At 38.7% G+C, this 23,579-nt stretch overlaps 1 protein-coding gene across 1 annotated transcript; it reads right to left on the bottom strand.

Moving 5' to 3' along the window:
* Nucleotides 1–1,009: 1,009 nt before the first annotated feature.
* On the bottom strand, nt 1,010–22,740 carry LOC137284234 (involucrin-like). The gene is made up of 6 exons (XM_067815966.1): nt 22,633–22,740; nt 16,415–18,133; nt 15,743–15,811; nt 10,097–10,231; nt 9,647–9,822; nt 1,010–7,700 (listed from the first exon to the last, which is right to left on the bottom strand). Exons 1-6 carry the CDS (start codon nt 22,709–22,711, stop codon nt 7,599–7,601), a joined length of 2,280 nt encoding a protein of 759 aa, XP_067672067.1. The 5' UTR covers nt 22,712–22,740; the 3' UTR covers nt 1,010–7,598.
* Nucleotides 22,741–23,579: the final 839 nt, after the last annotated feature.

Below are 23,579 nucleotides of genomic sequence, written 5' to 3'. Positions count from 1 at the left end.
ACAAGGAGCCCTGAGATTCCCTAAAACTGTGGAAATAAAAACTTGCCACATATTCTAGACTTGCACAGGCTTCCTTGAATGTATTTGTCTCAGAGTCTGTCAGGGTGAATGCATGAATGGTCTTTATTCAAAACCAGACGTGTTTCTTGATACGTTAATAAGTCATTTTTGGACTGCGCCATTTGGTAATGTCCCTTAAGTCATGGGAAATATCATATCAGTATCGAGTATGGCTTAATAAGAAGACACATCGGTATCGGACTTTCTGAACATCCAACACACCACTTCGTCTTGACTTTTGTTCTAGTTCATGTTATTTCAAACATTTTTAACATGTCTGTTTCTAATGGAATTTAGTATCTCAAACTTCTCATGTCTTCAGATCATGCCTGCGATCGGTTTCATACCCTGTAACCACAGGCATCCAGTGTGATATTCTGAACAGTGCTAATCAAGGAAACAGGCCCATGATTTCATTGTACTGAAAATAATTTTGATCCAACAATTTCCTTGTTACTTTTGGATGAGACGGAGTGATTGCATGTTTGAAGCTTGGGTTCATGATGAACAGATCCCAAATGACCATGAACTGAACTAATGGTTTGTATTCAGCTCCATGGTTTTAGTTTTAAGCTATATGGCCGCTGCTGAACTAAACTGGATCCACTTCAGTGTGGCTAATCATGCTGACACTGCCAACAGGAGTCAAACATGGATTACGTAACATTACCAAAGTGTTTTTATGATATAATCATCACCATCTCTGAGTATTGAAGTAAATATTGATGATGATATTGAAACTAAAGAAACCCAGATATCAACTGTGTTTGTAGCTTGTCATAAGGGCCCACTGAAGCAGAGATCAGACGATCACTTTTGCAACCATCCCTAAAACAAGAGACAAATCAGGTTGAACTGAACTGAAACTTGTCCCACCTTAATGAGATAAATCAGTTTCTCTCTGAAACTGCCCCACACAACAGAACACAACACAACACAACTCAATAAACACCCTTGTATTTTTATTTATAAAACACCCACATGTGAGTGACACATGAAAATAAAGACTTGCATATTAAAATGACTTTATAAGAATACTCATGTAAAATATACTTGATTAAAATCCAAGCAAAACAAACAGTATAAACCCCCAACCAGCCACTACAAGCTCCTCACACTGACACAGCCAGTATACAGGCTATATCACAAGGATCTGAGAAAGTCTGATATATGGTTCCTAGTTCTAGATCAAGCTGTCATGAATTTTTCATACAATGCCGTAATGGGAAAGACACAGATTTAGTCAAAGAAACAATGTGAAGTCATCAACACACACATCTGCAAAAAGAATATATCCAAACAGAGCTCAGAACAATGTGAAGAGTTAGGTTAGAGATAAAGCAATTTTGACTCACCAAATCACTCTGGAAATGACTTACATTCATTCATTATTTTGGATCTAGAGCCCAGACCACTGACCAGAGTACATTGTCTGTGGCATAATGCTACAGTGTCTACCAATTGTTCACTAACCAATTTACTTATGTCTGATTGATTGATCGGCATTCTAGAAGATGGTGGAACAATAATGAAGCACATAGTTTCATGGCCAACATCTTCATTACATTGCACAGAGACATGGTACGACACTGTAGATTCTTACACCCAAATTAATCTAAAAGTGGTAAAGCTTGATAAAATTGGTGAAGTTTCACGACAGTATAGCAATCTAACAATAAAAATGATAGTTGTTAATTAAAATACTTAAACATAAACAATTGTCATTCAGTATATTAAGTTAAGTATTAAGCTGTTTTCTTCAGTCACTTTGGTGGGCAGTTCATAAATCTGTCAAGAGTACAGACCGTTCAAAATTCAACTTGACCCCATATTACATTGATTTCAGATTTGAATAGGTCCCTGTCTTGCTTGTTGTAATGGGCAACTGAATGAATTAGGTGGTCAGACTCGAGGACATGGATGATTGTGGCTCATGCTCAAACAGTGTATATCGATGCACACAATACCAATCACTAGATTGTCTGGTCAAGGCTTATTTATTCACCATCCATCATCATAAAGATATAGAGTAGCATTAAACAACAAACAAAAACAAACAACATAAGATGAACACAGTTCAATGTCACATTAAAAATAGTTATGTTTTTCTAAACAGTCAAAACGATCATTAAACGCATATATTTTTTATACTAGTATGAAGTCAAATTTCTGTCGGTCTGCTAAGCTCAGGTAATAAACATGAATATATTAATATATTTAAATATAATACTCAAAAGAAATACACAATATTTTCATGTGGATAAGCTCTCACATTTTGTCGCATGAACTATAGTCAGATGACGAGTCATTGCGTTGTGTATTGTAAATATATTTGAAAATGATAACAAGTGACAAATATGAGGTTGACTCAAACGTTTTTGGCACAGACAGTGAACATATTCTATTGATAGGCCCTTTCTGGATGCTCATACATAGAATAAGTAGACACATGTTATAGTGAGAAACATATAACAGATAAATCAATACTGCTGCAAGATAGGACAGCATGCTGCTGAAGCTTCATATGGTGTATTCATTGCTGTGTTATATGAGGGCTGCTCGGAATATCAAAATGGCATTTTAATAAGTAAACAGCTGTACAATATTGCTGTCATCAGAGATAAAATTTGCATGAACAAGGTTTGTCCAGTTGGTATAGGATGAGTATTCATGACTAATGCTTAGTCCCTGGATATAGGTAATTTTGAAAGTACCAAATAGAGCTATATAAATTGAGAAGGAGACCCAGTGAGTTGGGAGATTCAGAGGGTGGGAAATCTAGACTTGCTTCCTTTAGGGTTTTAGCATTGCAGTGAGGATGAGGCAGTAGAAAATATGTGGTTCAGGGACTATGAGACAGACCGTGAGTATTGCTGTCTGATCTAGATGGGTGAGCATTAGAGTTATATGCAACTTTCAGCATTTCAACATTTCAACAACATTTCGCCAGCGAACATTGTGAATGGGGAATCAAACCCAGGTCATTGTATGAGAAGAGCATAGTATGGTTTTAAGCCGCTTTTGGCAATATTCCAGCAATATCACGGCAGGGGACACCAGAAATGGGCTTCACATATTGCACCCATGTGGGAATTGACCTGGGCCTTCAGTGTGATGAGCCAACGCCTTATCCACTGGGCTACCCCACCATTCCTTGTGTGAGAAGAAGACACTTGAGCCAAATTCAAACAAAAGCTGGTGTAAGAAAATATACTATTCACATCTGGAAATTATGTTCTGAGAGTTCAGGAGGGAGGCAGCACCAACAGGCTGAATGGATATGTTGTATGAATAGATGAAATAAACAAATGCAACATTTATATACACTGATGTCTCCCAACTGTAAGCAGAGCTAGCACATTAACCTTGTCAGGAGCTTAGTAGTGCAAGATGTTGTAAGGGTCGATATAAAAAATAGTAAAATGGGCATCTGTCATTAAAAATATTTTTACTTTTTTCTTTAGATAAAATTAAAGTGGGCCCAAATGAAGACCATGTCAGATCATGATTACAAAATGTAGTTAAACAGAAAATCTAACTGCCACTGGACTTGAAACTCTTCATGCTTAGCAAAGCACATGTCACTGAGACAAAATAATTCCTCTGACTGGGAGCCTTGACTGTTCATCAGTAAGCACCATCCATATCAAACATCTGTAACATCCTGGTGAAAAGGGGATATGGCCCAATACCTCCCCTCAGGATAACGTGTGTGTCCCAGGTGACAGCCTCACCATACAATGAGGTACAATCCCACCAAATATTTTAAGATCACTTGAGATTACAAATGAATATACCAGGATTATTTCCCCCAAAATGTTTTTCACACTGAAAAGTATACATTGTCTACATGATTATAACCTTTGTTAAAACAATATGACATAAAGGCAGTGGGTGAAAACTGCTTTAAGAACATTTCAAACAGACAGCTCAGTATCTACAGTAAGGACATTTTCTAAATTTTACAAGACTAAGAACATATGAATTTTGTGGGATGATATGGTCGCATAGCAAAACACATTTATCAAGGAAGCAACTATAGAACTAGTTGATGGCACATGAGTAAAAGAAAAGAAAATTGCACAGCACACATAAAATTTGATCCATTTGTAAAAGTCCTTGACATGATATGATGACAAAAATATGACCCCAAAATGTTTCGGGTCCCAGATCACACCCAAGTTAAAACGGTCATCCAGCCAGTCACTGGGCAAACATCAGCCCCACAAAATTCCGGCATTCCTACATGGTAACATAAGCCACCATTACTATTGCCCTGGTTTGACTACTGAGATTTATTATGCAAAATACTGACACATTACATCCTAGCTGGTAAGAACACTTGAGAACACCCATATGTCTCTGAAGATCTGGGTATAAGGCCACTTGGAATACTATATCACACATCTCATAAAAACCAGATTTTGTGGTAGGAAATCTAAAGCGGCGCCAGTCCTAAAGTTTACCATTTGGGTGAAAACACAACATGGTATGACGCTGACAAGCCAAGGGGTGGTGTCTTGGCAAATTAGGGATTTAATTTCTATAATGATGCATGCAAAGGCAACAGCGCAAATTGTTCTATTTGTTTAAACTAGGTGTATATTATAATAGAGTCTGCAAGAGAGAGTGGGTCTACATAACTGACGCTGTGAAAAGGATGAGAGTTCATGGTTGATCGTGATGCATAGTTGTGACTGTCACAGGTGTGACTGACTACAAGTGAGATTGGTTGCCTTCGCTCACTGTCATATTTGTCAACTCAATGTTGCACGTGTAACTGCAACTGGCACAGGTGTGACTGCAACTCAATGTCACATGTGACTGTAACTGTCACAGGTGTGACTGCAAGTGAGATTGGTTGACTTCGCTCACTGTCATATTTGTCAACTCAATGTTACATGTGTAACTGCAACTGTCACAGGTGTGACTGCAACTGAATGTCACATGTGACTGCAACTGTCACAGGTGTGACTGCAACTCAATGTCACATGTGACTGCAACTGTCACAGGTGTGATTGCAACTCAATGTCACATGTGACTGCAACTGTCACAGGTGTGACTGCAACACAATGTCATAGGTGTGACTACAACTCAGTGTCACAGGTGTGACTGCAACTCAATGTCACAGGTGTGACTACAACTCAGTGTCACAGGTGTGACTGCAACTCAATGTCACAGGTGAGACTTCAACTCAATGTCACATGTGACTGCAACTGTCACAGGTGTGACTGCAACTGTCACAGGTGTGACTGCAACTCAGTGTCATAGGTGTGACTACAACGCAGTGTCACAGGTGTGACTGCAACTCAGTGTCACAGGTGAGACTACAACTCAGTGTCACAGGTGTGACTGCAACTCAATGTCACATGTGACTGCAACTGTCACAGGTGTGACTGCAACTCAGTGTCATAGGTGTGACTACAACGCAGTGTCACAGGTGTGACTGCAACTCAATGTCACAGGTGAGACTACAACTCAGTGTCACAGGTGTGACTGCAACTCAATGTCACATGTGACTGCAACTGTCACAGGTGTGATTGCAACTCAATGTCACATGTGACTGCAACTGTCACAGGTGTGACTGCAACACAATGTCATAGGTGTGACTACAACGCAGTGTCACAGGTGTGACTGCAACTCAATGATTGTGATGTCAGAGCATGATGATGCATCTATGATGCTATTAATACTCGTGAGATAGAAAATAATCAACAAACCCACATACACTACCTCACAATACAAATAAATTTGCATAAAATATTAGCACCATGTTTAAATGACATCCCACATAAGTAGATATCTAAGTACAGGTTACAGGATATACAACACTATACATTGCTATAAGACACCCAATTCACCTTTGCTTCTCTAGGTAGCGATTCTCATTTTAAACACTAATCAACCAAGCCAATCCACGTCATCAGAATACTACATGGTGTTAGATCATTGTTATGTGGTGTTGTCATTTGCTGTTTGGTCACTGCTTTGCGGTTTTAGATCATGACGTAACATTAATTGTCTTTTAAAAGATCTTGTCAACCACATCCATCATCAATCGCCATGGTTACCAATGGAGCACATATTTATATAAAAGGTAGCACTCACCTATGGGGACTGTATCTAAATACAAAATTTGAATTCGAATTCGACCCATTTTCAGTATCTCGCCTTTCTAATTTGGGGTAATGTTTACAACAAACATTAGCTGATTTCCTGGAAACTGTTTAAGTGGAATAGAAGCTTCAAAATTTGTTTCAATTTAGTAACATGTCATTTATATCTGTCCACTATGAGACCTTCACATATTAGTCATGGACATGTATTTGACACAGTCCCCAACATCTCTACTCAACATCACAGTTTAGCTGAAATATGTTACTCCTTTGGATTCAATAAAAGTAATTGTAAGGCATAGTTTAAAGCAAAGATCATGAGAAACATGACAAGCATATTAAAACACTGCAGAAAGTCAATGCTAACACAAAATTTTCATGAAACTCTATAGAAAATCAATGTTAATTATAACAACATATTTTCATGAGACTTTGTCCAAATTCAGTACTAATCAAAACTAATTTCATGAAACATTGTGATACTGCAATACATACTGTAAATATTTTGTGAAACATGCTGAAATTAAACACATACAGGAAAATAATTGCCTGAAATGCAGTAAAAGGGTAATACTTATCAAAAATAATAACTGGGTATATGAAACATAGTGCAGAGGGAACACAACTTGACAATACTCTTCATCCAACAGCACTTCAGTTAGATCGAACTCTGGGGCATTTAAAGCAAATACTGATGTAAAACTGTTTCAGGAAATACTGAAATAAGTCAAAATAATTCTTAAAAATGACCTTAATGAAAAACAAACTCTTTAAAAGTGTAAAATTGCTTCCTTTTCAACATGTCACAAAAATCAACTGAGTGCACAACACACTTAAGTAAGAAATGTGTGAGGTTTCACTGGTAAGTTCAGGGAGTATTGGATGCAAAAGATTCTGTATAAACACAATAAACATGATAAACGTAATAAACATGATAAATGTGACAGGATTAGAAAGAAAGGACTGTGAATACCTCAACTAGGAAATTTATATACATATTTGCCTTGTGTACCTTTCATCAACACATCGAAGTACTACCATCTGTCACTCATTCAGAAAACTTTTTCCAGAACTGACTGCTCAGCTTACCCCAGATCAAGAATTTTGTTGTAACATAACGTCCTGAGAAGCTGTCAGTTACATCACGTGCTGGAGAAGCCCCATGAAGGTGTCAACCTCACTAGTCTGTATACTTCACAGAACAAAATTAATCATAAAAAAGAAAATGAACAGTTTGTTTTAAGATATACAGCTGTCACTTGTCAACGGCAGCATTATAAGCAGTTTGTTTTTCAAAAAACAAAAAAAGATTTCCATATACATAAGTATTTACATGATGCATAGAACGGTGTATCAATGCTCCTCAACATGTTCTGCTATCCTAGCAACTGAACACAAAGTGGAGACCGCATGGACAACTTATTATGTGTACACATTTTCCAGCAGCCTTTTGTTTTCTTCTCCAGGTCTGTAGTTGCCATGGTTACCATTCCTGAAGTTTCTTGGTCCATTCATGAACACTCCCTGTGAAATAAAGAAAACATTTTTTTTAATGTTGTACACATACTCATTACAGGTATTTAGATGAAGGTCATTTCTCACCGCTGTTATCATCTGTGAAAAATATGTGACATGGTTCACAGCGCCAATTATGTTTGATACTGACAAACTTTATGGATAACAACATCCCAATGGCACATGAATCTGTATCAAAATGTTGCACTCGAAAAATAAAAGCAGTTGTTATCCATAAAGTTTGTCAATGCTGTACGTCCCAACTTTGAAAAACCCACTAAAACAAACAGTCCACTTTAGGTTCGCAAGATGCCAAGGCCTGTAAATTTGTATGCCAAAGGCAGCAGTGCTGTGCCCTGGATGCCATGAAATCTTTAACAGGTACAGGTGGTGGGGAAGCTGAGTAGCTAAAGTGTTCACTTGTCACATCAAAGACCCGTGTTCAATTCTCCAGATGTGTACAATGTGTGAAGCCCATTTCTGGAGTCCCTTGCTGTGATACTGCTGGAATATTGCTAAATTGCTAGAATTAAACTCACTCACTTTATCTGGTGCAGTATGCATATGATGCCAATATGTTAATGTTGAATATGTTGAATATTTCTTGCAGTTAAGCCAAAGTTAATATGAACCTTGATTATGTTAAAAATCCCAGTCTAATATACCTGTACCAACTGTGCAACTCAGGAGTATATGCCAGTTAAGAGGCATGTATATCAAGTACTGGTTCTTACGAAGCTGAAACTGTGTTACATAAAAGCACTATATGAATCAAATATCACTGACAACGGTAAGGATCAACTGAGACTGCAGTTTAACATGTTTATACATAAAACTCTGGTTGTACAAAGGAGCCATTTACACAGTAATACTGTCAACCAAGAACCATGTGTCACCCAGTCAATATGATCAATAATGAACTCATCATAGCACAATGTTCATTGATATTCCAGCAACTTGGATAAACTTTCCACACAGGGTAAGCAGCTGGGCTGATTGATCCCACGATGTCAACAGTTGGCTGTGAATTTTCAGTTTGAAATGCACTGAAGTGTGAAGGCAGTTCGAGATGTCGAGCTGTTGGGTGAGAAGGTAACTTGGTAGTAGAGGGTGGGTGAGTGGGTGGGAGGATGTGAGGGTAGGTAGGTGGGTGGATGAGTGAGAAGATGTATGGGTATGTGAGTGGGTGGATGTGAGGGTAGGTAGATGAGTTGGTGGATGTGAGGGTACGAGGGCGGGTTGGTGGATGTGAGGATATGTGGAGGGTGGGTGGATGTATGGGTATGTGAGTGGGTAGATGTGAGGGTGGGTAGGTGGGTTGGTGGATTTGAGGGTACATAGGTGAATAGATATGAGGGTAGGTAGGTGGCTTGGTGATTGGATGGATGTATGGGTATGTGACTGGGTGGATGTGAGGGTATGTTGGTGAGTTGGTGGATGTGAGGATACATGGGTGGGTTGGTGGATGTGAAGCTAGGTTGGTGGGTCTGTGAGTGGATGTGAGTATAGGTGGGTGAGTGGGTGGATATGAGGGTAGATGGGTGGGTGGATGTGAAGGCAGACAGGTGGGTGGGCGGATGTGAGGGTATGTGACTGGGTGGATGTGAGGGTATGTCGGTGAGTTGGTGGATGTGAGGGTACATGGGTCTGTGAGTGGATGTGAGTATAGGTGGGTGAGTGGGTGGATATGAGGGTAGATGGGTGGGTGGATGTGAGGGTAGATAGGTGGGTGTGTGGATGTGAGGGTAGATAGGTGGGTGGATGTGAGGGTAGATAGGTGGGTGGGTGAATGTGAGGGTAGATAGGTGGGTGGATGTGAGGGTAGATAGGTGGGTGGGTGAATGTGAGGGTAGATAGGTGGGTGAGTGGATGTGAGGGTAGACAAGTGGTTGATGAGATGGAATGTGAGGGTAGGTGAGTAGGTGATATGGTGGATGCGAAGGTAGGCTACTGACCTTGCAGCGGTACCGGAATGCAGACAGTGAGACCACAGCAATCAGAACAATAAGTATGATCCAGGTGTAGAAGAGAACCATGCTGGAAGGGGCGTTCAGGCCGACCCTGTTCTTTAGCAACTTGTTCTCTACAACGCCCTCCTTGAAGTTAGTCTTCATGTCCTCATAGAAAAACTCTACAGAAAAGACTTGATATTACAAGCATAAATTACAATGTTCCAAGTGGTCATTTCTAAAAGTAAAAAAAGTCTGAAAACTTGACAAGTACACTTCTGAATCTGAGCTCTGCATGTGACATGTACGTTCTTGACTGTCGCCTCTATACCTCCCACAAACTGTCTACAGGAACACTGGTGACATTTATACCTCTCCGCCATTTCTCACATGCCGCCGTCACCCATCTGTCTCTGCAAGACACTTTAATTACCCTACATATTGTTCAACACCTACCTTCCCCCTTGTTGTCAATATGAGGCCTCTTCTGGTGAGTCTGCTGGAACTCCAGTTCCTGGTCAATGTCTGGGTCACTGTAGTCCTCATCCTCTTTATCCAAAACACCATCGACATCATCATCATCATCCCCATCTGCAACATCAGTGACAATGGCCTCAGTGGGCAGCTTTCACATCAGTGGGTTGATGATACATCATCAATCCTATGTAAAGACACAAAAGGACCTCTTATCTCAGACATTTATTCAACACCTGGGGCAAAGGGGTAGCCTAGTGGTTAAAAAGTTGGCTCATAATGCCAAAAATCTGGGTTTCGATTCCCCAAATTTGTGTGAAGCCCATTCTTGGTGTCAAACTGTCATCCCATCCCAACCCCCATGATATTGCTGGAATATTGCTAAACGCTGCATCAACTAACAACATTCACTGGTGAGAAACCTGTTTGTGATGACTGACTTACAAAACAGGTAACAGGTCAAAAGGGCCACACGACAAAAGGGCCCCAAACTGGAAAAGTCAAAAGGGTTGCAAGAAAACATAGGTACAAGGTCAAACTGCAGGTCAGTGAATTTCTACTTCCAACTTTCAGATTATGATGTACTACTCTCTTAAAAGTAATTCATCTAGTTCCTTCCAATGTGACCATGTGCAGAGTACAGGACTCTACCCTTCTGGTGCCATTTCCTATTAGTCAGAGCAGGGTTTCATCTTAAAACACTCTCATACACTGTACCCATGAGGAGTGACTACAATCGGGGCAAATGAACACTTGAACCAAATGGTCACATGGCTTCTTTCAAAAGGAAATGATTATTTTGATTTTAGTTAAGCAAAGTCTCAAGAGGTTTTTGATTGAAATAATTACTGTGTTGCAATAAAACAAACTGGCAGAAGTTTGTCGTTTAGTTTGAATGGCGTGTTTAATTTGCACTTCAGAGGTTGCTGAGAAACAATCCAGGAGAGGCATTTGATGAGTTAGATTTTTATTCTAGTCTTCTGTAATCTACTATGATACCAAATTAGATCCTTAAATCACTGTCAAGCAGTGCAATGGTATGCTGAATCAATGCTGAAACTTTACGAAGTTGTCAGCCATAAAATAGCTGGACTTTAGTTAAGAGTTGTTCACCATGTCTGAAGTTCCTTGTAGAGGTTCTAAAGCAATTGTGTCAAATTGCCAATGCAGGCTGACAGAGAGCAGCTGAGATCAACTAAAACCTTCATGTGTGGTCTAATTTGTTATCTCCTGTCATGCTTCGCTGCACACAGGAACATACCAAATTCACTCACAGAGTGCAAACAAGCATCACATTACAGACTGCATTCTTCTCCTAATCTGGTTTCTCTACAACCTACAGTGTTCACAAGCTTGAACATGGCTGCTGTTGTATGACAGCTCAGTATCAAATGTTCAAAGTTAAACGTGCTGTCACATGCACTACAAATCCTGGATACAGGTCTGTTTTGTTTCTGTAACCATAGCAACAAGGACTGTTCCCACTGTCTATCCAGATGATTGTCAGGTATTATAATTTTACTATCACAGTAGTTTTACTTACATATACTTACTAGACATGTCAGAATTGAATGTATTTAACAATGAAATATCATCCCATATAATGTAAAAAAAAAACTAAATAATTAATACATACTAATAGTGAGTGAGTTTAGTTTTATGCCACTCTCAGCAATATTCAACCTATATGGCGACAGTCTGTTAATAATCAAGTCCGGACCAGACAATCCAGTGATCAACAGCATGTGCATTGATCGATACAAATGGGATATGGTGATGTGTCATCCAAGTCAGGTTAGTCGCTTCCAAAAACAAGTGTGGGTTACTGAAGAACAAGTATAACTGGGATCATCCTGGATTCTAATAAATAAGTTAATGACAACTTGATTCTTTTATATTAACTGTCATATGAAAGAATTTAGGATGTCATCATTGGCTCATTAGCACATTTTGATCGTATATGAGATGATGAAAGATCTAAACAAAAAATGACACAACTTATCAATCAGTTTACATGACAATAAAGTAATACAAACATGCATACAAACATTTGTATAGCGCCAATATCCAACTGTTCAAAAACACTTTGTTTTCCCTTGATCGCTGGATATCCAACACAAATGCACATCACATTTTCAAAGTCAACTCCCTTAGGATCATCCATCTCTTGCTGCCTACAATTCACACCGAGTTAATGTGGCTTTCCCATCCTTACAAGGTGCCCATTCACAGCTGGGACATGCAGTTACAGCACTTTATCCAAGTTTCCTGCATGTTGCTGTACCCGCAATTAGATGTTTGCACGTATTCATGTGGCCACCATCTGGTCTTATACCAAGAGATTCAGGGTTCTGTACTGCACACTAGTGGTTGTGACAACACTGAAAGAGTCTGCACATAAAGTCGACTTACATCCAGTCACTGATGGATCACTAGCCTGGTGCCTTAGACAGCTTGCCCCACATGTAATGATGGAATCTCCATGTTTTCATTCACAGTCTACAGTTTACCATGATTGCAGCTATACACTAACTGGACATTGAACATTCACCATGCTCACAGTTCATCTTAGTTCTGTGTTCATTTTTACATCTCTACTGTGTTTGGGGAACATTTGTTTAAAAGACAATTTATTGTCAAAAGGTTTTGGGAACAAGAGCAAAACTTATGATTGCCTTTTCCCATTACAATCGCAAGTGAAGCTTATGTACCCTTTGGCAACCTTGATCCTTTCTTTTTTCAATGACCCATACGGCCAGTGGCTGTTCGGCCAGTGGCTGTTCACCCAGCAGAAAAAGGGTACTTGGTGTGATCATTCATGTGACAGGAACCTTTTAACACCTAACAGGCAGTTTGGGTGATCCAGGGCAATAATGTGCTCTGCTGTTCATTGTTAGTACTATGAGCATACTCTGTGTGGAGTTTGGCACCATATCATGTAAATTAAAAGAACACATTATAATTTCAACATGTTCAAGTATTGTCACCTAGACATAACCACGATGACATTGCACAAAAATCTCAGAGTTCAGTTAGGTATATGCATTGAAGACATAACAACATACCAAATATGGTCTTGACAAAATTTCATATACCATGTCTAACCAACGTATTGATATTTCACGGTGCGTGTTGTATAAACAGAATATCAAGGACAGTAAACAGCAGAGTGTTGAATCTGACTTATCACACATGCAAGACTTGACAAACACATCACCCACATTAGTTTAGTAATAACAGAGACCATATAATACGGTGTCTGGTAATAATGAATAGTTGTGAACTAACACTTGCTCAAACAGGATCTAAAGAAATCTTTATGACGTTATGGATTAGTCTTGTGGCTATTAAATAATTGATGGACAATTCGTTGTCCCATATTAATCAAGTAACAGTACACATTCAAGTTTTGATCAAGACTGTTTAAGGCACATGTTATAGATCAAAGCATTCAGTATATATTGAGGCAATCAGTAGGGATTAAAGGATTCAGTCAAGATTAAAGCATCCAGGATAGATTAAGGCATTCTGTATACATTACAGCAATCTGCCGAGATTAAAGGATTCAGTACATCCAATACAGATGGTAGAGAGGGTATAAAGTGAGGTTCTGGGGTTGTAAATAGCCTCCCTATTTTTTTTAACACTATTCAACATATTCAAGCTGCTACCGAGAGACATTCAAGGCTAACTCCCCTGCTATTTAATGACAGAATAGCTCTAGTGAAACGATCAGTGAACCACGCTGTGTAGGCCTGGAGTGACTGTTCCAATTAGTTGAATTATTTTCAGGTCAAACGGTCCATTGCCTGAGAGAGTGATAGTCAAAGGTGTCAGAAATATTAGGACACCCATATTTCTTACAAGTGTTGGGTTGTTTGTTTCTTGTCCTCATGTGTCCTTCATCATGTTACACCCTATTAACAACAGATGTTTGTGTACATGGTCATGTGAATGTATTGGTTTATATCTCAAACTGTCAGGCTATATGGATTCTATATTTTCTAACCAATGAAACTGCTATTTACCAGTGGCAGTGACGAATGCTTTGACCACTATGTTACAGTGGTTAAAGCGTTAGTCTGTCGTGAGGAAGACCTCAGTTTGAATACCCACAAGGGTACATTGTGTGAAGCCTATTTTCTAGCGTTACCTCATCGTTATATTGCTGGCCTGTTACTAAAAGCGGAGTAAAACTATTTACACTCACTTATTTACAACCACTCTAGCTGATTTATGGTCAAATCCAAGAGAGAGAGGGAGTGGAGTCTATGACAGGTTTAGCAATATGTCTGACACGGCATGGCAGGTTGAGACATAGACTTAGGGCAAAGAAAAACGGTTGAGACGAAAAGTGTTAAACTGCAATAATTAAATTTTCATTGTGTTCATTAAAATTCTGGCAATCTGATTGGTTAACCGGGAACATTTTTTTTCATTTCATTTCCCAATGAATCTGAAAAGCTTAGCCAAGCCCATCGAACTTTCGGACCTGAGGAATGTCGAGGAATGTCGGGGAATACCTTTACACAGCGAGGCAAATCCCTTGCACTCGGGTGCCCTACTGAACTTTGGATAAACATTGAAGTGATACATTGTGGTTAACATACACAAACAACTCAAAATTATCTGTGAACGTCAATAATGTGGTAACGCTTCGACAAGAGCATGCGCACGATGGAACATCAGTTCGTGGCATCGCAATCCCAGTCACATCACAGCCTCTTTCCAATTGCGCAAATACTGCTGCCACTAACAACTTCATGTCATCGGGCTTCATTTCCAATTCTCACTTTTCAAACTGTGTCTTCCAGTTCGCTGGTAATAATTCAAATGTTTGAACTTGAAACTATGCTGTTACCGGGACACGTCATGTTGTGTTGTTCCGCTCTGATTTGCCACACGATGTTAGCTTGGTTCATTGACAGCTGTTTGGGGGTGCTCTATGCTGATTAACTAATGGTTTGGTAGGCGTGTCATTTTATGTAAATGAGTCACCTGAGTCATGTCACGCCATTACCGAATTCTTACACCGAAATTGTTAATCTGAGGTAACAAAGATACCTGTTTTGATGAATTTGATTGTGTTTAAAGAAATATTGTCGAAAGTCTATAGTATTTATTGTTGAATTTGTTGTTGAATCTACGTAGTGGATTCTTACAAAAGTTTGCACATTGGTTTTTAGTTTCATACCTCAATGCAATGAAAGAAATACACAGTCAATTCTTAATTGAAGACTCCAAATATATATTTATAATTTTCACAACTCTACCACTTTTGAGGAAAGTTTGTGTAAAACATATTTTACTGTCTAAAGAGACAAATGTATTGGGCACAAGAGTACAACTTACAATCGCCTTTTGCTGTAATATGCTTAAGTGAAGCTTATGTACCTATGGCAACCTTGATCCTTTGTTTTTTGAATGACCCATAAATCAGGGATATTTTAATGGTACTGTTTAGGACAAAATAATTATGAGTCCAGGAGCCCAAATAACTGTGAAACCAGGAGCCAAAACAATTTGCTTACTGGTATTTCTTACTGAAACAGCTAATCACTGATGCTGAACCTCAACATAACTAGCTAATGTGAAAATAGTAAAAGTTTTAACATTCCTAATACATACCTTCTTCCTTGCCGACTCCATACCAGTCATCTTTGTTTGGTGTTGACGATGTTGAAGTTTCCTCATGACCTTTCGGTGACAAAATAAGCAGTATTAAATAAGTAGCTGTCATAGCTAGTACAAAATTATGCAGCCTTAAACTTGTTAAACAATAACACCTTTCAATCACCAATAATATCAAGAGAAACAATGTTCAACAACCTGTCTTGCAATCACCACCAGTATCAAGAGAAGGAGTTTGTCTTACAATCACCACAGCTGCCAAGTTCATCAGTGTTAAACAATGTCCTACCATTACATCATCAACCCAAGTTATTATTCATAAAGTTTGTTCTATATTGTACATTCCTACTTCTAAAATACCACTCAAACAAGTCAACTGACAAGTTATTTTCAACTGATGTTTCCTATGATACATGTGTTATTCTTACCTAGTTCCTCTAACTCTTCAGAAATGCAAGCACTATTTTATTATCCTATTCTATGACCAGAATCCTATTCTATGACCAGCAGCCTGTCAAACATTAAACTAGTCTGTAAACTGTCCTTGCAATGTTTACACTCAAAAAGTGTAGTTTGAAACATTCACTGGAATGCAAGTTCAGAATGTTGCATGTTACACAACAACAAAAATTTCATTTATTAAATAATAATTGTGAACATTTTTCTTACCTAATCGATCCTTGTCCTCTTTGACTTCATATGAATAGTCATCATAGTCGTTGTCGAATCCTTGGTCCTTCTCATCGTTATCGTCCGTCTGCTCGGCCTTTGTATCACCCGCATTATCATTATTGTAGACAGCTTGTTCGTTATTATCATCAATGATATTTTTGTTATTGATGCGAGTGTCTGCTTCACCGTCTTCATCATAAGCATTAGCATTGTGGGCAACTTCTTCATCGCCTTTGTCAGAAAGGCTCCTGTCGGTGTCCAGGTTGTTTGCAGGAGGGTCCAGGTAACCATCGTTTGAGTAATGGTCTTTCGACTGAGCAGCTGGCTCATTGGAACCATCCAATGGTTCATTATCCTCTACTTTGAACTCTTCTGGGACATCATTTCCTGTTTCCTTGGTTCCGTCTTTGTGGAGAAGGTCTGGTGACAGTTTGTTTTGAAGATCCAGCTGTAGGAAAGATTTCTGGTCTGGGTTCGAGATAGAATTTCGGTTTGGGGTTTTGTCCAACTCCAGTTTCTGGCTGGGATTGGCTTCTCTCTGGTTTCCTCTTGTGATTTCCCCCTGGGATTGCTGATCACCACCATGATGATACTGTTGGTGTTCAGCGATCTTGTCAGAACCTTGCAGAGGTGGAAGATGTTGGCTTAAAACATTATGTGTTTGGGCTGATTGGTCTGCGCTATGCTGAAGTGGAAGTTGTTGGTTTGAACCCTGCTGAAGTAGTGGGTGTTGATCTAAACCTTGCTGAAGTGGAAGTTGTTGCTTTGAACCCTTCACGGGTGGCAGGTGTTGGTCTGAGCTTTGCTGAAGGGGCAGGTGTTGGTTGGAACCCACCTGAACAGGCAGCTGTTGGACTGAACCTTGTTGAAGGAGATGTTGATTTGTTCCGTCCCGTTGCTGGTCTGAACCCTGCTGAGGTGCCAGTTGTTCATTTGAACCATGCTGAAGTGGCAGCTGTTGGTTTGAACCTTGCTGAGGAGGCAGCTGTTGGTTTGAACCTTGTTGGACTGAACCTAACTGAGGGAGTTGTTGGTTTGAGCCCAGCTGAAGTGGCATTTGTTGGTCTGAAGCCTTCTCAAGATGGAGTTGTTGGTTTGAACCCTGCTGAAGTTGCTGATCAGGACCATGCAGTGGCACTTGTTGGTCTGAATCTTGGTTTGTCAAAGACTGTTGACTTGAGAACTGGCCAAGGTTTCGTTTTGCACCTTGAACAGTTTCTTCAGCTTGTGGCTTCTGGGTGGAATCACTGCCTACTAGGCTTGCATGGTTTAAGTCCTGCACACTCTCCCCAGGAACACTATCTGAATGCTGTTCCTGGTTGGGTGGGACATCTTTAGAGTTGGCTTGAATGTCCATCTGCTGACCTTGACCAGGATCAGTCTGGCTCCCATGTTGATGATTTGCATCCTCACTACTTTCCCCAACACCCTCTTGTATCCTGGATGGCAACAGTTCGTCCACCTGGGCTGACTTGGAACTCGCCCCCTCTCTGCCTTGTATCATGTCTCCTCTAATCCTTTCACCACCATCATACCCTTCTACTGGTCCCTTCCTCTTCTCCTCAAGCTCTTCCAGTTCCTTTCCTACCCTGTTATCTTGTTCCAACCCAGTGTTTGCTAATCTTGCCCATTCTTCTCTGTTTTCAACAGGCAGTTGACCTTTGAAGTCATCGTTCTCAAAATCTCTCTTTACTATTGATGGGTTGACAGGAGATGCTAAGTCAAACAAAATTTCCAATGTCATTGTTTTGATTTGACAAAAATGTTCTAAATGTTTCATTATTCACTGGCAGAAAATATATCTCAATCACTTGATTGTTTGGCACAATCTGCTGCTTGACAAACAGTGTATAACATTAATAATGTAACATATCTATATTTCATATTTGTCCGCAAGGCTATAAGCTGTAAACAAATTACCACTTGCTCTCTATATTACAGTACTACCTTAATATAAGTATTTCAAAATCCGAAAAGAACCTTAAAGTTAACAATTAATGAAAAAAATCATTATTTCTCTCACCTGACACATGAAACGTCTCAGTCATCAACATGTTTACAATTTTGAAATAAGGCAACATTTATCAAATGTTTATATCACATCAGTCAAGTTCTGACGAAAATATAATTCCAAACACACATGGCATACTTGTACAAAAAGATTATCAAATAAAACCAACATGACAATTATGCTTGTAACTGAATTTGTCTGAAGTCTTTCACACCATAACTGTAGGATCAATAGTTTGCTCAGGGCAGGTCAATATATGTAAATACTGGAGGCAGATGCCTAGCACCTGCTGCATCTAGTGGTTTCTATTCAGGGAATTTCAAACGAATCAGGCTATAAGTTGACTGTTAAGAAGAGACGTGAAAATCTACGACAATTGCATGGTGATGATTTAATTCGATCTCAGAAAGCAATTTCTCAAGCGCATTTATGACTTGGCATTCATAATAATCTAAACTCTTTCTCGTGATGTTTGTCTGTGCTTGTGACTGTGTCACATGTGTATACCTGTGTGCGAGTGTGTGCATCTCTCTCTCTCCCTCTCTTATGAAATAATAGCCATGACATTTGATAACTAATGACATCAACAAATCAACCAATCAGGATGCTCACTCTCCCAAAGTGAAAAATTCACCATATTTTTTCCTATTTTTCAAAAGAAGTTGAGTCGAGTAGTCAAGTCATTACAAACTGTGAAAATGTTGAGGTTTTAAGTACCCCTACTAATTTCCATGTAGTTAAGAGGCATGATAGGGAGTCGTAAGATCATTCTTTACAGATGTTGCCAGATGGGTTATATGGGAGATGAATGCAAACATGTCATGTTTGTGGAACTGGACTTTCTACAGCTCAATATGAAGAAAGTTCCTGGATAGAAGAATTTTTTCCCTTTCATTGTACACAATGGTACTTCAATCCAGGCCCACATTAATGACCAGTCACATTATACTATAGGTTAGTTACCAAAACACCATAACACTCATTCTCATTAAAAAGGGCGAATTTGTGTCTCTGCACTAGTGTTCTCCTGTCTTTCCTTTTCAGCGGATTCTTTTGCATTTAGCAAGATGTCACCACCTTTATTAAGATTTAAAGAGCATATGTCTGCCACTTGTCAGGAATAAATAAAACATATCCAAATGACTGTTAATTTTAGAAACATGTGAGACTGTCGCCACATTTACTGTACACACTTTAAAGGCAATCAGTATGTTATTTTCATTACGGATAATCCCTGAAAAATTACTGTAGTATTTTGCTATGATAGACGTTTCATTTGCCTAACAAGGAAACTAAACAGTTAAATAACTCTAGTGTCAAATTTAAACTGTCTGTTGTCAAGTTGTAATTTAAGAACATTTGTGTCTGCTTTCTTTAGCTTACAATGGATTGGAGCACTGTTTAACTTAAATGCGAGTATAATACATCGGTTTTGAGGTAGCCATGTAAAAGAGCTGTGAAAATAGACCTGATGGTTCCTATAAGTTTGCGTGCTTCTGCCCTGTCCCTGTTTGAACAAGGCCTTTCAACTGCATGTGGTTAAGGATGTAATGGACGTAACTATTATAATATCAAAGTAAACAAGATAGATCCAAATTTAAGTTGCATGCTAATTATATCATTGATGGTCTTTTCACGATATCAACATTTTGTGATCAATCAATAACAAATTTGAAAAGATATGGGGAAATTGTTTACAGAAAGAAATGTACATTACCAGTTCATTCTGATTTTAATCCAACATTGTCCAACTCAATACGACTTCTGCATACATCACTATTTTGACCCATCAAGTGCCATAGAGTCCTTAGAGCAGAATTATGCATGAACATCTTCAGTGTTGCTCGAAGTATAACCAAATCATGTGGAACCCTGATAGTGATACCAATATGTTATGGTGTCTCACAGAATGTAAGGGAAACACAGAAACCCTTATGTTCATATAATCAATTCCTCTAGGGTCAATTTCCTTTTGTATCTTGGTCGTGGATGATTCTGAACTATGGCTGACGAACTATTCATGTAAACTGATAGAGAGGTGTATGTTACCCTCGCTAACATGCATTTCTCCACAGCATTCAGTTATTTATGGACATTTAAAGACAACATCCATTTCATTATCTTTAATATTATGAAATACTTTTGACATTTCACTAGTATGCTGATTGGATTAAGCGGATGTATTCATGCATTTATCATTTTATGTCTTGAATTCAAAAGAAAACAATTTTACTGAAAACTATTGATTTCTGGGCTAACTGAATTTTGGAAATCGCTTACCCTAGCCACTGATCCTTGCATAATCATACCATGTTGTAGGCATAATTGTTTGTGATAATTGTATATAGCACATCAATGTAACTCCAGATCCCTAGAGAGCATTTGGCATCAAACATGAGAATATGTATGATGGTAATGTACATTTCAAATGTGTTTCAAGCAGATGGAGAGTATAATAAGTGGAAATATCCTCTTAAGAAGAAGTGAGAAAGTGAGTAAGTTGGGCATTATCCAGCTTTTTCAGCAATGGGTGTCACACACTGTGCCCATTTATATCGAACCCAGGTCTTCGGCAAGACAAGCTAATGTTTTAGCCACTGGTAGAACCTACTGCCCTTTCTTGATGAGGAAAAAGTAGATTTTTAGTTGCCTAAATGACATGATGTCATATGGACTCTGATGTCTTGCGCAAGGTAGATGAACCTTTAGTCAAATTTCAAAGAATGATGAAATTGGATGCTGTTGAACATGTTGAAAAGCAGAGAGGGTTAGGTTTGTAGTTAAATGCTTCAAATACTTAAAAGAGTTTTTGCTTGTTTCTATGTCAAACCTTACTGATCTTATGGAGTATAACAATTCATAAAAACAGCCATATTTTAAAATGTCCGATATAAGTCATGGTACAAGATAATGTTGTGTCAAACATAGATGTGAGAAAAGAATTCACCTATCTAAAAGTATTATTTAAGTTGCTTGAAAAGATTTATGTTACATTTACCTTATCTCAATTTGTCTGTCTGTTGAAGTGAAATAGGTAATATTTTTTGGAGAATTCATAATTTCAGACCTGTGACACAAGGGCTGTAATGTACATTACATTTCATGTATACATGTTGATGGAATCCATTTAAGACACAAACACATTTTGAAATAATTGTATATATTATAGTTTAAGTGGCGACTTCTAAAAATGCTTTTGTCTGCAAACATTTGTATATAGTGAACATCACACAAACCAAATGATATAGTTTGAAATAACACGGATATGGTTCTTGGCTGACAAGATAAGTGCCCTTTGAAGATCTCGACTGCAACTCATTTTTGATACTGTATTTATGACAGTTGCTTTGGTTTTTATCATCAGAGTATTCTCCTACTACAGTAGCAGACGAAAATATATCTTAAATGTTTAATACTAATCCGTGTACTGATGAATCGTTTTCAGAATAAGGTATGTTACTTAGCTTCATTCTTGGAAATTTGAAGCACTGCTTTGAGGCACAAAATAATATGCTTAAAACAACTCTACTTGGAAATAAAGTTACAGTTAATGGATATACATGGCTTTTGATTAATGCGCCCATTTATTGAGAATGAGTGATAATTGCAATAGGATCCTTGGAGGAATTGTGACAGACACGTACTTCATCTAATCAGTTTCAGTTATGTACTAGCAATGTCAGAGACCATATCCAGATATTTCATTACATGGTCTCTGGTCATATTCATACCAATGGTAAAAATATTCACTATTCTTGACAAATGAACTTACATCTCAACATGTTGTATCGGCATAATATGTCAGTTTTTGCCAGAAGTTTAAATTTAAAACGAAAGGTTCGTACAGAATAAAGTTTATACTTTAAATATTACCTCTTTTTCTTTCAAAAACTTTATTTTTACCACGGAGATTCACATAATAATAGCAATAATCTTCAACACTGAAGAGACAAATTGTTCTTTCGATGCCATTGTTATACTCCCCTTCATCTCTAAGTTTTCCGAAAAACACTGAAACAGTTGCTGGGGACATATTCATGATAACAACTCGAATTTGTCCAAACCTTTCAGTTTGGTTAACTCATTCTTCATCGGAAAACTTATCGCTGATTTAGTCCATAAAAATCAACTAAGTGATTTTCCACCCCACTGACACACTGACGACCAAAACAACAATGAAAAAATGAAATTTATTACTACTTACCCTTAGCTATGTTTTCAAACAATATACTGCCAAATATTGACAAGAATATTCCAATTGTAACAGAGTTGAATTTGTTCATTATGTTGCGCTCCTCCAAGTGCAAGTCGACTTGGCAGGTGCCCGACAGAGTTGCCTCCCCCTGTATTGTTAACGTTCTAAGCGACATGGGCCGCTCACATCAGCTTCATCATACATGACATCAATGGCGGGAGATTCAAGGTAAACAAACTGGTGTCAAGCACTTTCCTTTATATTTGATTGAGCAAGAGATACGGCATTGAATAGTGTGTATATCAGAGTTAAAGAACTTAGTTCAGTTTCAAAATATGTAGATACTGCAGCCAATAAGATGACACTGATCATGTTCATACAAATCACAGACGTCGTCTGAACTGAAGGCGCAGGCAGCTAAGCCTACCTGAAAACTGTTCCTGTTGGTGAACTCTACGTTACTGGAGACGATATTAGGATTTGTGATCACCACGACATTCAACGGACATTGACCTAATAAATCAGGGACCCAGTATGAATTAAGGGATTAAATATCAATGCATATTATGTAACTAGTTGGTAGTAGGGAAGTGTGTGTCACTGGGTGTCTGGAGGGACGGGGGTAGGAGGAGGGATGGAGGGGTTTGGATGAGTGTGTGTGATGAATGATTTTTATGGAGAAATTTATTATAAAAAGTAAGTGATCCTACCCCTCCCCTCTGCATGACCCTCCTGTCCCCATACATTTTTTTCAATATTTCATGTACAAAAGTGCTGACTTGTTCTCGTTCATGTGTAGAAAACTGATTACCCCTTACCTCCCCAGAACAAATTTTAAGTGACTGACCACTTCTTAAAATCATCATCATCGAAACACAATGTAATACTTACCCGTGAAGGTCCCGGGGTAGAACAGGCTTTCAGCAACCCAAGCTTGCCATAAAAGGCGACTATGC

This window comes from Haliotis asinina, chromosome 5 (assembly GCF_037392515.1).
Source record: "Haliotis asinina isolate JCU_RB_2024 chromosome 5, JCU_Hal_asi_v2, whole genome shotgun sequence".
Taxonomy (NCBI): domain Eukaryota; kingdom Metazoa; phylum Mollusca; class Gastropoda; order Lepetellida; family Haliotidae; genus Haliotis; species Haliotis asinina.
This window is presented reverse-complemented; position numbering and strand designations above follow the sequence as displayed.

Bases quoted from the DNA above. Each gene is read 5' to 3' on its own strand.
- LOC137284234 (XM_067815966.1), bottom strand. From the start codon at position 22,711: ATGAACAAATTCAACTCTGTTACAATTGGAATATTCTTGTCAATATTT. The intron at 15,812-16,414 runs GTAAGAAAAATG...TGTCACCGAAAG, and splicing joins AGAGGACAAGGATCGATTAG to GTCATGAGGAAACTTCAACA. The intron at 9,823-10,096 runs GTAGGTGTTGAA...TCTTTTCTGTAG, and splicing joins TATTGACAACAAGGGGGAAG to AGTTTTTCTATGAGGACATG.